Genomic DNA, 12898 nt, shown 5'->3' with positions numbered 1-12898 from the left:
ACGTTCAAACCAAAACGGCTTTCCTTCAGTTTGTTGAGATCCAACCGAAGCAATACCAGGTAGAAAGAGGCACACGAACAATCTGACTTTGTTCAACTGCAGGTGGTCTGGTTCTCTAAGCCCAAACGCTCCGGGCAGCTGGCGGCACGGGGTGTTTGTTTTCTCCGCCGGGGGGTCACAGAGAAGCACGGGGGCCACAGAGAAGCGCGGGTCCCCAGGTAACAGGGAAGCTGCCACGTGGAGCCGTCTTTGAAATGTCTTTTCTGAAATTGCTGTGGATCGTGACCTCCCATCACAATCTTATCCCACAAAAGACTCGGGAGTGAATCACTCCAGACCCACACCTAATTTCCAGGCACTTGGGGGAAATAGTGATGTAAAGCAGGGGCCAAGCGCCTGTCCAAAATCCCCCCAGAGAGACGCCTTCTCAACAAGGGGGGACACAGTAAACCCCCTGCTTAGAAAACTCGAGAGTGGGCTTCTTGCGAATTGCAATGAACTTTCATGACACGGAGCAAACTTGGTTTTTCCCACCGGATTTGCCTGAGCACGCGGGCGCCCTTCCTACCGTGACTTGCTTCCTCTTAGTTCAATAAAAATCCGTCTCCCTAAGTGGAAACAATCCTAAATTGACGTCCGTCTGTCCGGGTGTCTGCACAGGGCAGGAATTACCCTCCTACAAGTGTCCCTTGGCTGACAGGGACCGTCAGCTGACACCCCCTCATCACACAAGTGCTGGCCGGCCTCTCCTGCACTGCCGAGCCTGTGTGACGAGGCTCGTAGGACTGGGATTCCAGCAAGGTCACCTGCGCACGGATAAGAGCGGACAAGGACTGAAAGCGGCAGGGCGGCCCGCTCACTGGGGAGCAGCCCTTCTTTCCCGCATGAGCAGCAGCCTGGCCTGTGGGAGGCTCTGTGCAGCTGTCGCGGGACCGGCCGTGCTGCATCTCGCACCCATTTTCGGTGGGGGTTTTCACCGGGCGCAGTGATTTTTGCAGCTCTGTTTGTCCCGACAGCGAGTGACTCTGGTCTCCCGTGGAACGCTGCCTTTCTCCTGCCTCCTGGAACAAAGAAGCTAATTTCTTTTACCTAGAGCAGTTCCGTGGGTCGGAAGTGGACCTCACCAGTTCACGCTGCAAGAACCCGCCCCCCCCATCCCAGATTCGGACAACTTCCGAATGTCAAGTGCCGTTGCCAGTGCGTCGCAGGTCCCGACTCCCTGAGCCCTTCCCATAACCCTGGTGGCGGTGGCCGTGACGACTGCTGCTGCTCAGTGTGTGAGAAGGACCCAAGCCGCAGAGGGGGCGAATGGCCAAGTTCACGGGGCTGGGGACCGGCACGGCCGGGCAACAGGAGGTCAGACCGCGTGCCCTCAACCACTGCTGAGCTGCGGGTGCAGCTCGGGGGCTTCATTACACCCAAACGGAAGGGCGTTCCACCGAACAGCTGATGTGCTGTCTTCAACGTCAGTCCTGTGGCGGGTGCGAGAGCGGGAGGAGCCTGGGGTTTGTGAGGGGCGGGGGCGTCGGTGTGCGGAGGACCCCGACTTGTCTTGGAACTTCCCTCGAAGACGCTTACCGAGAGCAACGTCCCGAGGAGCTTTCTTCTTTCCCTTTTCCTCTCATGCTGTCCTGTTAACTGCTCTGGTCAACACTTGGCGATCATCGCAGACTTGTTCTCCGTTCCGGACAAATGCGCGTCCCCCATTTGTGCCTTCACTGTGAGAAAGGCAGAGGGACTTTCAGAGCCAAACGTCGGCCCTGCTTCCGAGAGCTCCCTGCACAGGGAGTGAGGCGGCCTGCTCCTCCGGAGGGCGTGTCGTTCAGGTTCGTGATCTCGCAGCCGGGCTTCCCCTCCCTCCGAGGTCTGTGGTCTGCCTTCGACCATGAGAGCCCAGACGGGCACGCGGCCGGGGCCTGGGCCCACCAGGGCTGGGAGTCCTGCAGGGAGCTTCCCGGCGGCCTGGCTGCAGGGACGTGGCGGCCAGAGTGGCCCAGAGACCACGGATGGTCACTGTGACCAGTCGCTCTTAAACCGGGCGAAGAGCGCTGCTAGGAATCAGCGTGAACCACACATTCGATCCGAGACCCCACTGTCGAAGCCGGACAAACGGCTTCATTTCCACGCACCTTCCCTCTGCGGGGAAGCTCTGGCCCGCAAGCCGCGTGTCTGCGTGCTCTTTGTGCCCAGAGTGTGCGCGGTCACACGCTCTTTTGTATCATTCTCTATGTTAACACACTCATCGTGAGGACCACAGGAGGAGGCCTTTCTCTCTGGAGTCTGAGCTGTTTTTCCCTAGGCACCCCCCCAACATGGAGACGCCGCACAACCGGTTACAACAGCTCTCGCCTATTCAGGGCCACCTGTGGAAACAACCTTGGGGTTCGGATCCACCCCGGGAACAAAAGAAACTCGAGCTGCCCAGAAGTCAAACGGCAGACGGCACCCAGACCCCCACAGGGCTCCGCGGAGGGAGTGCAGTCCGGCCCCCGCGGCGCAGACACGGCGGCGGTGGAAGGAAACCTCTGCTCTTGGGCGGCCGAAGCACGTGATTCAACATTTTGGGAGCTTAAGGTTCTAAAAAAGAGAAAAGATAACTCTTAAAAGTTGTAACCGAGCCTTCGCAACCAAAAGACTAACTGGCTGATTTCTACCATCCCTTCCCCGTTTGAATTACAAAGTCCTTTTTGGCTCTGGGAGTTACCTACTGACTTTTTAAAGATGCCTTTAGACAATTTTGCTCAGAAAAGGGCCTCGTGTACATCGCTTGCTGTGAGTGCTGGGTGTTCATTCAAACACATCTGCCCTTCATATCTGGCTCCGCCAGGTACGTTCCAACACCTGGATGGATGGATATTCGAAGGCGGTTATTTTTAAGGACGTACGTACTTCCTTAAAAGTGGTTGAAACCTTCTGTGCTAATGACAGAGACACCAACACCTCGTCTCCTGCAAACTCCTTACAGACACAGGACGCTCACCTTTCATCCATAGCGAGTTTTATAGGAAGTTTATTTCTGCAGTGATTTTTCCTGACGTATGTGCTGCTGTCTGGAGTTTAACGATGCTTCTTAGAAAGCCTTCACCTGGCACACGGAGTGGGGTTGAGGTAGCTGTTCCGTTCCCCTCCATACGACCGGTCACAAGTCCCCGTGTTCTGCCGGGTACAGGGGACCCGTAATCGCGGAAGGAACCTCGATATGGGTGACTTTTCCCCAACAGACTTTGCGTCTTCATTTTTCAGAAGAGTGTGGGATTTACGCAAAAGGAGGGAAGGCAGAACTCAGAGTTCTCAGACAATCCGCATCCAGTTTCTCTGTCACGGGGCGTTTGTTAAAATTAGTAAGCCAACGCGTAGACACTGTTATTAAGTAATGCCCGTCTTTATTCAAAGTCCTTTTTCGGCTGCAAGATCCCAGTCAGCAGGCATCACAGGAGTTCGCCACGGCCGCTTGTCCCCTGCCTGTGACGGACCCTTGGGCTTCCCTGTCCCCTGGCCGTGTGGGACAGCCCTGGCCGTGTGGGACAGCCCTGGCCGTGTGGGACAGGCCCTGGCCGAACGCTGTGCAGAGAGCCGGCCCGTCAGCCCTCAGCGTTTCCCGGAGACTGGAGTGGGGATCGGGGTCTCGGGAAGGAAAACCGAACAGGCGGGGGTGCCCCCGGCATCTGTCCCAGGGAAGGGCAGGAGCGCCCGGGTTTGAACAACGTTGCTGCCGGGGAGAAGCCAGTTTGCCTGTGAGGAACACTGGTGCCTGCAGCTGTTCAGCACGTGCCTGTCGGGGAGGGGTTTTTAGGCGCCTATGACTTTTCTGGAAGGAAAGGGTGACGCCCCCGGATCGTCCGTCCTTCAGACCGCCTTCTCTGGTCCCCACACTGCCCGCCTGGCTAGGGATGCCCGGTGCCTGCGGTGTGCACCGCGTCCTGGGGCCTCGGTCTCTGGGCCCTTTCCATCCACATCTGGGGGCAAATGCGCATCGTGACCCCTTCAGGGGCTGCGCTTAAATCCGTCAGATAAAATAGGCGTTTTGCTCTAGCAGACCTGGTCTGTAACTTTGAACTTGCTCAGTGCAATAAATAATGAATTTTCATATTTTTTTAAAGGAAAACAGTCGATGGCAATGAACTGCTGGTCTCCGGATGGATAACTGATGACAATCATAATAGTTAACCATTGACTTTCTATTGAGTAAATACAGACACATATGACCCTGGTATAAAACAGCATGTTTGCGCTCCTTTCTGAACACGGTGCAGTAGAAATTTAGAGTGTCCACAGGCTCCTGCCTGCTGTTCTATTTGTTTTACTCCCCCTGGCAGGATGGCAGTGAACCGGTCATTTGTCAAAGATGTAAGACGGGCGAGTATCCAAGTGTCTTTAGTCACCCGGGGCACCAGACAGTGTGTCAAAGGTGTAGACAGTTAAGGAAGTGTGAGCACTCGTCTCTCTGTGGGTGGTTTGCGGGCGACGGGGCTGACTCCTCGCGTCCCCGATGCCGCTGCCCCCTCGGTCCCCATGTGACTCATTTCACCGCGTGTGGTATGTTGACCGCATCACCCGAGATCGCGTGCTCAAAAAACCTTTACCCTCCAATAAGAACAAAAAGAGAGCGAAACATCGTCCAAGGGACTTGGACAAGGTATTCTAAAACATTTTAATTTTTTTAGTAGTTCGCAAATAAAAGCAAAATCAAACATTTCTCTCTCTTCACTGGTTCTGTCTTCCCTCTAGAATAAACACCATCGTCTGACTGGCGTGCTATTACTCACGGCTCCGTGTCGATGCCGTAAAACTCTGTTCTTTGCAGTTCAGTGTGATAACCTGAGCTCTAGTAAATCAGGACAGGAAATTTATGAAGTTTGTGTAGCTGGTATACAGCCCCAGCAGTTTAAATATTTCCCCATTTCTCCGTTGAGTGTTTATCCCTAAGATCAGATATGCACTTAAAAGTAAATAAGTAGGTTTAACTTTTAAGTATAGCTAGACTGTTAAGTTATTACAAGTTATATTCCTGAAAAATATACTGTCAATCTTACACAGTTTTCCCCCTAAAAACGATGTCAAAATGTAAGTCCAGTGGGAAAAATAATCAGGGAAAATGGCCCCATATCACGTTTTAAGCCAATAAAAATGATGGATTTCAGAACAGGTTGAGGGTTTTCAAAACTATTTTCCGCCTGGGAGAGAACATTAAAGCACCTAAATATTTAGATGGACCCTTAAAGCCTTCGATGCAGAGGTCCTGGCCCGGTGGGCACATCCGAGTGAGGCTAAGACCCGGGGGCGCCTGGGGGCGAGAGTGGTTTTATCGCCCGGTTTCCTCCCCCGGGTCCCTGGGGCGGTGGGGGCGGGGCCGGAGTTCAGGGGGCTTTGCTAGTTGTGATCCACGCAACAGCCCTTTGATCACTAAAGCTGGGAGACGCTGGGTAAACTAGGGGGCCGGTGTCTTCACACAGAACTAGAGACATGGCTGAGGGACACCAGCGCCCACTTGTCCCTGACCAGGGCGCTGCCAGGGAGCAGGTGTCCCTTCCTCGGCTCCAGCACACGCCGCGCCTGCCGCACTCGACGCTGCGCCCCAGCTCTGCGTGGCTCCTCTGTAGCTCATGTCACGTGTGCGCGCACAGACACACACACATACACGCTCAATCTCACGGTCGGTCCCTTAGGAAAAGGCGGACATTTGATTCCCTCCACCCGCCACTCTGCAGCACACTTTCTCCTGGTCCACATAACCTCAGACGTTCACGGGCAGGGAGACCGCTTTCTGCGCCGTGGGAGGGCTCAGCAGGGAGCCAGCGGGAGAGGACTCGGAGGCTGCGGACACTTGCCACCACGGCTGCCGTGTCCCTGAGCGCCCCTCCCAACCCCTCCCAGTGAGCGAGCAAGCCGGTGAAAACCGGCCTCCCCCCCAGGGGAGTGCCTTCCCTGACCCCGTGAGAAACTCGGGGTCCAGTGGTAATAACATCACTGTCCTCTCTGCCCCATGCCTAGCGTGGGCTCAGATGCAAACCCCTCTACTGCCCTGGGCACAGCTTTCCCTGCGTGACGAAGAGCAGCCCTTTCTCACACCTGGTGCAGCTTCGGGGAACAGTCAGGGAGGTGCGCACAGGGCCTCACTCGGCACAGCCCGCTCGGGGGAGCAGGCGGAGACCAGAGGGGACAGCAGCTGGCCTCTGCGCCCCCATCTGCAACCAAGCACCCGGACTCAGGCACAGCCACCAAGCCACGCTCTTCTCGGTGAAAAGTGGGGGTCCCTAACGGCGCAGGAAAGAGGGGCAGACCTCCACAGTGGGACTCCAGGCCCGTGAAATAATTGTCTAGAAAAAGGCGAGTCGCGCAGATAAAATAATAAGGCGAGGAGTCTGCTCACTTGGAGAAACATGGTATTGCCAGCCCGTCAAACTCCCTCCCCCCATCAAACGGCCGAGATCCTCTCCCCATTTGCCAGTGGGAGTTCCCACCGGCTCGCTCTCTCGCTGTCTCCGGTGTGAGCCTCACCCTCGGGTCCGAGGGACCTTTCTGGACCGCAGTTGGCGCCTCTGCCCAGGGTCCCAGCCCTACCCTGCCTGTCCTCCACGCCTTGGGGGCTGGAACCCACTGTCTTTGACGGTGGTGCCTGCGGCGTAAGAAACCAACAGCGGAAGATGACCCGAAAACCTGCCGAGAATAGTACTTGGAGTCGGTAATAAAAGCCGCCTGCATGGAAGGCCTGGTGAGGAGTTTCGGTCGTAACGGGTGTTGCCAATCACCCGAAACCGGCTTCCAGGGGCAGGTGGGCCGCCATCCTCCAGCCTGCGCCACGCCCTTCACCCCGAGGTCGGCCAGGCTCCTGGACAAGTATTTGCCGAGGGAAGAACAAAAATGATGAGGGAATTCGGCGATTAAAGTCACATTGCACGCTCGAGCGAAAAATGGAAACATAGAGGCTGTAGACGCTGCTCGGAACTTTGGGGTCCTTGGGGTGAAATACCCGAAAATGAGGCTGCCGCGAACTTATCCATCGAGGTGGAAGGCGTCTGGGCTGCTCTTACGGAACTAAGAGCATTTGGACAGTGACGCTGCCCTTTAAGTTTCCACACTGTCGATACGAATCTGCGCACTGACCCCTCCTTGTGCTGCGTGTATTTACAGACGAGCAACATGTCACACTCGCTCGGTGCTTTACCTGCAGGCACGGGAACGAGCATGCGTGACCCTCCCCTGTGACCCTGGCTGCCGGTTCACAGATGGGGCGACGCGGGCCCAGGAACGTTAGATGCCGGATGGAAATACTGAGTCCCTGACCAGACAGAACAGATAGGTAATTTCTAAAAAGGGGCAACAGAACAGTAACAACAGAACAATGACAGGTGACGCTCGGACAGAGTCACGGGTTTATGGGTGGTGGCCGCTGGGCACCTGAAAAATCTGTGAATAGCTTGCGACTCCCCCAAAACTTAGCCGTCCCTTCGTACCCACGAAGGGTTGTATCCGGGAAACCCCGCAGCTCCCCAGGCAGCCCAGTCCCCGTGGGAGACGGCGTAGAGCAGTGCCCTTGGCCCGCCCACAGGTCCACGGACTCCCCACTGCTGGTCACAACCGGGCCGGTCGGTATTCACGGAGAAACCCCGAGTCGGCGGCCCCGTGCAGGTCGGGCTCCTGTGGTTCAAGGGCAACTGCAAGGCCCTACCAGTGTCCTCCCTCCGTGTGCGAGGCCGCTCGGTACTCGGTTTCCTGCGCTCTCACCGAGGACGCCTCAGGGTGCGGCTGGGTCAGGCCCATTTTTCAGACTCAGAGCCGGGACGTCTGGGAGGCAGGGCCACACCCGCGTTTCTGACCGCAGTTGCATCTGAAAGCCAGCCCCCGACGCTCACTCTGCAGACCGCGAGCTCGCCCCCAGGGCCCTGCTGGGACGTGGCGTGACGCGCACTATGTCAACGCACCGTCCTGCCGGTATCACTGTTAGGGGTACGGTGTGTCGGTCCCAGGAACTGCACTCGAGTGTGGGACTTTCTTTCCCCACCGGCGGTGGCGGGGCCACCATCTGCTCTGTCGGGTGAAGGGTGTGTGGCCACGGGAGGACGGTGTCTGTGGCCACGAGACTCAGGTGCGTGTGTGACATTCACTGGTTGGTGACATGCGCGGGGGACAGGGAGAGGCGGGAGAGGCCTGGCACCCGTGGAGAAGCCCCCGGAGGGGCTGCACCTCCTCCATGCAGGTTCGTGGGGACCCTCTGGAGGGTGGGCGTCACACCAGCGCCCCTCCAACCTACAGGGACCCGCTTCGCGCCCCTCACCCTCCCGATGAGGGACGCCCACCCATTCGCGTCTGTGCAGGGACCTCCCCGGTGTTCACGCTGCACCTTCCGCTCACTTCCCTCAGTAGCTGAGTGTGAGCAGCAGCTCCAGCAAGGACAGCAGACAAGTAACTGATCCTTTGAGCTCGGGACACGGTGCCCACGCCCACCAGGACCTTCCGATTGACGATCACGGGCCCTTTCTGTCGGTCGTCGACGGCCCACAGTTTGTTGGAGAGAGACCAGAGGTGACAAACTCTTCTCTTTCCTTCCCTACACACTCACACGTGCTCACAGACGCTCACACACATGCACTTACACACTCACACTCTCTCTCACTCACACAGCTGCTTGGTTCCCCAACTCACTTAACCCTTCATGTTCCGCGTCAGACCGAACAGACCAAAGAAACTGCCAGACCCCAAGCTGCTTCCCCCGGTGCTGAAACGCCCACTCAGGGGTAAGCAGGTCCCCGGCGTGAGCCGGGCGAGGTGCTGACGCCACCACGGGCACGAGGGCCAGGGGCGAGCTGTCCACGTTGCACACAGCTGACCCCGGGCCTGCGGTTTCACTTTCCGCTGCCGCCAGCTCTCGTTTAGAAAAAGGGACTCTCATTGTCTCGAAGCCCGTGTTTTAGGGCCAATGAATCATGTTGGGCTGTTTTCACTTTGGAAGCTGTTTCTGAATGGACAAGTGCGGTTGCTTGGAGCCCAGGAGCAGACTCAGAGGAGCGAAGAGGCACATCCTCAACCACGGTCCCCGCCACCCCCAGAATTCCTCTGGACCTGGGGTGGGGGTGCTCCCCTAGCTTTGTTTGCAGGCAGGTGGGGCTGTTGGTGGGCCCATCTCCTGCGGGCGTCCCCTTCAAACTGTGCCCGACGTAAGGGAAGCGCCAGTCGGGTCCCTGGGCGCTGGGCCCTGGGACACGATTCCCGTGTCTTTCTGTGCAGCAGCAGCAAAGGGCACCGTGCGGCTGGAGCGTGTCTTTGGCAAAAGCTACCTTAGTTACGAGTGCAGTTTCTCTATTGTAAAAGGAAAACTTTGGGACTCTTCGTATTCGGTCTAAATTATCTAAAAAATGCACATTATCATTATGCACAGCCTAGAAACATATGTCTTTAGTAAAGTTAGTACTCAGGGTTTTTTTCCTGAAAACTAGATCTTACACGCCGAGAGAAAGCTCATGTCAAAGCCGTAAACTTCCTTATTTTTGGTAAAAAGTGGGCAGGTTCAGTGAGGAGAGCTGGGAGCCGGATCTCTGCAGAGCTGGCTCCGCACAGGTCAGACCCAGTGCGGCTGCCCGGGTGCGAGCGGGGAGGGGAGGGTGACCTGCAGGGTCCCTGGCACATCTTTTGGTCCCAGGAAGGGTGTGGGCTGCACAGGGCCTGCCCCCCACATGGGAGCCTGGAGCAGCTGTGAGACCCCAGCGTCACCCCTCACCTGTAGCTCTTGGTGGTCTCTGGGGGGCACAGTGGCTGCAGAGGGAGGCAGACGCCTGCGACGCAGGAGGAGCAGTGGCCTCTGCTTGTCGGGAGCACATGAACCGAGGCAAAGAGCTTGCCGACCCCTCCGGCCTCCCTGAAGCCGCCAGCACCTCTGCACCCCCGACCCTGGTGGTCCGTCCTGTGCCTTTCGGCACCTGCAGCCCCTCCCTGCTCTTTGCCTCGTCGAGGGCTCCAGGACCCCCGCCGGCAGCGTCCAGCCCCTTTCCACCTGCCTTGAGGTGGGCGTCCAGACTCTTCCCGGAGGCCGCCGCCACCGAGCACTGGATCTCGCTCAGACCGGGCGGCCAGAGTGGGGAGCAAAGCGGGGCCTCGGCGCGAGCTCATGGAGCTGACTGAGGGCTCTCCCCAGCCCTGGTCCCCGAGCCGGAGGGCGCGTGCCGCCTGCGCCCTGTGGGGAGCCGCCCAGACTTTGGGGACTCCCCGCGGAGCAACCCGCCGCAGCGATGAAAACTTGGAGGCTGGCGGCCAGCAGGTTCTGGGAAATCTCTCCCCGGTCCCTCGCGGTCCCCCAATTCTACTCGAGACTCGGCCAGCGAGACCCAGCGCCCCGGTGGCTGTGGACCAGGGCTGCGCGTGCGGAGCTCCCGACATCCCCCAGATGCTCGGGCGGGGAGAACCGGTCTCCGCACCCCGGGCTGCAGCCGCACGACCCCGCAGCCCTAGCGGGCAGCGGGCGACCCGGACCCTGCTGGAGCCCAGATGGAAAAGCCCGCCAACCGCGCCCGGCGGGGAAGCGGGGACGCGGCTGCCTCTTTCCCGAGTCCCAGGCGCGCGCGGATCACCCTCCCGCCCAACCACCGGGCTGCTGTCCCCGATCCCGGGGCCCGGAGCGTCCCCGGGCTCACTCACCGATCCTGAGCACTTGCGGGGCGGCCTGCGGGAGGACGCAGCAGAGGACACAGAAGAGCGCGCGGCCGGTGTCTCCGGTCCCGAGACCCGGCTGGCGGAGGACCGCGCGGCGCCTCATCTTCTGAGCGGCTCAATTCACGCGCTCCACACGCAGCCTGCCCGGGCAGGGTCGCGCCTCATGCTCCGAGGACGCTCGGCGTCTGCGCCCTGCGCGCTGCCCGCGGACAGACCGAGAGCACGCGCGTGGGGACGCGTGGAACGCAGCGGGCTCCGGGGCTCCGGCTCCGCGCTAGCCCATCGCCCCCCCGAGCCGCGCCCGGACCGCGGGTCCTGGCTGTCCGCTCCCAGAGCCCAGAGCCAGGCGGAAAGTTGCGGCCGCTGTGCGGGGCCGTCTTCCCCGTTCTTCCAGCGAAGTGGCGGTGGGTGGAGGGCGAGCGACTGAGGAGGGCGGGGAGGAGAGGGGCGCTGGGGGCTGGGCGGGCGCAGGGCGCCTGCCTGCCTGCCTGCCTGCAGGTGAGCAGGGATCGCGGCCGCTTCTCCCCGCCGGCCCGGCCCTCCCTGTCCCGCCCGGCCGGCCCTGCGGAGACACCCCCCGCGCACACGCGCGCGCACAGCCTCCCGCCCCTCAAGTTCGCGCCGCGCACGGGGAAACTCGGCCGAGCGGCGAGGGGCGGGGCTCCTCGGTGATGGCCCCGCGCTCCTGTGGAGGGTCGTGGACACGGCCAACTAAGGACGCGCCCCATCCTTGGACGCCCATTTCCTGGGAATGGCGGGGCCCCTGATTTAACTCGGAGAGGAGGAAGAGCAGGAGACCGAGAAGCCTGGATTCCAGCATCAGAGCGCGCCTGCCTGTCCATTCGGACCCCAGACCTTCTCCCGCGAACCGCGTCGCGGACACGTGCAGACCGGCCGGAAAATGGGAGGCTGCGCGCCCTCGCGCCTTTCCCCGTTTGCTCTCCGTCCGACAGGGGAAGACGAGCTATTTCGGCAACGTAGGTCCCCAGACTGTTCCTCTGTAGAAGGACAAGGACACTTCCCCGGGGAAATCACCAGCGTTTGATCATTTTGGCTTAATTTCCTTGGAGCCTGGCATGGAACGTCCCACATAACTAACTGACTGGTGGCTGGTTCCGCATTGACATTCAGAGATTTCTGTTTTTCTAAGTAACATTTTTGCAGAAACAACCAAAATCAAGTCAGTTGATCCAAAAAACCCAAACATGTCCATACATATTGAGCCTAGGAGAAGAGCCAGTTATAAAATAAATCTAAGAGGCAGCCATTTGTTCATTTATTCCTTCATTCATTTAACTGATCCTATGCTGCACCAGGAGGGGTACTTTTCACCTCCGACCGGACGGTGGGAAAATGCGCCTGCCGTCCTCCCCTGGACAGGCGCTGACCACCCTGCTGCGGCCGTGGGCTCACTCCGCAGGCAGGGTGCCGGGCTCCAGGTGCTCTGGGAGGGCAGCTGAGAAAACCTCTGTCCGGTTCTGCTCCTCCCAGACACACGAAAGCTCATACCTTTGTGGTTCGGCGGACCCATGAGACTACTTTAGCCGACAAAATGGGAGTGGACGTGGTGCGCACCATTTCTGCATGAAAAGGAAGGCAGTCACAACAAGATTTCATGTGCCCTCCCCGCCCCCGTCCCTGCTCCTCCCACTGGGACTCTCTCCTCCTGCTCCTGCCAGCGTAACCTCGAAAGGCACGGGCTCTGGTGGAAGGAGCCTGGGTCCCTGCCCCACCCTTTGGAGAGGAGTTGCTCTGAACAGTTGCCAAACCATCAGTGACGCATCAGCTTTGTGTTTGATCCACTAAGTTGTTGAGACCTGTTTGTTACTGCAGCGTAGCCTGCTCCTCGCTGACTGACGAGCTCCGTGAGACCCGGCGTTCTCCTCCGTGAAACGGGAGGAGGGACAGCACCATAAGGCCACTGGAGGGTCACAGGAGCCTGTCACAGAAAGTGCTTCCATGTAACGTGCAGTGCTCTCCAAAGCCCTTGTTACTCATCATGTGTTTGTTCACTTGGCAGTTACTGTTTCGGCTAAAAGAATCTATTCCTGCATTTCTAGCTTAACTGCCCCTCCAACGGCAGAGACTGATGTAACTCCTCTCACTGGAAAGGAGTCAACAGTGCTGGTTCCTGTAACTAACTGCGGAGCGGTAGGGCCAGCACTGTTTAAGGAAACGTTGCTTGTACCCGTGTCACCTTCCACGGTTCTTCTTCATGGTTGTCAGATAATAGAATGGTTGCATTTCCTGCAGT

The 12898-nt window shown here is 58.7% G+C and overlaps 1 protein-coding gene across 2 annotated transcripts in view; it reads right to left on the bottom strand.

Annotated features, from left to right (window-relative positions):
• The window catches only part of GRIK1 (glutamate ionotropic receptor kainate type subunit 1), a 192360-nt gene extending 181567 nt beyond the window's left edge, over positions 1 to 10793 (bottom strand). For both annotated transcript variants that reach the window (XM_053657793.1, XM_053657792.1), the window contains exon 1: positions 10630 to 10793. In XM_053657793.1, coding sequence (XP_053513768.1) covers positions 10630 to 10747 — 118 coding nt within the window. In that variant the 5' untranslated portion in view covers positions 10748 to 10793. The remainder of the gene's footprint in view (positions 1 to 10629) is intronic.
• Positions 10794 to 12898: the final 2105 nt, after the last annotated feature.

This window comes from Artibeus jamaicensis, unplaced genomic scaffold, assembly GCF_021234435.1.
Source record: "Artibeus jamaicensis isolate MK-2021 breed Jamaican fruit bat unplaced genomic scaffold, CSHL_Jam_final scaffold_474, whole genome shotgun sequence".
NCBI classification, from domain to species: domain Eukaryota; kingdom Metazoa; phylum Chordata; class Mammalia; order Chiroptera; family Phyllostomidae; genus Artibeus; species Artibeus jamaicensis.
Note: the sequence above shows the minus strand (reverse complement) of the source record. Positions and strands in the feature narration are given on the sequence as shown.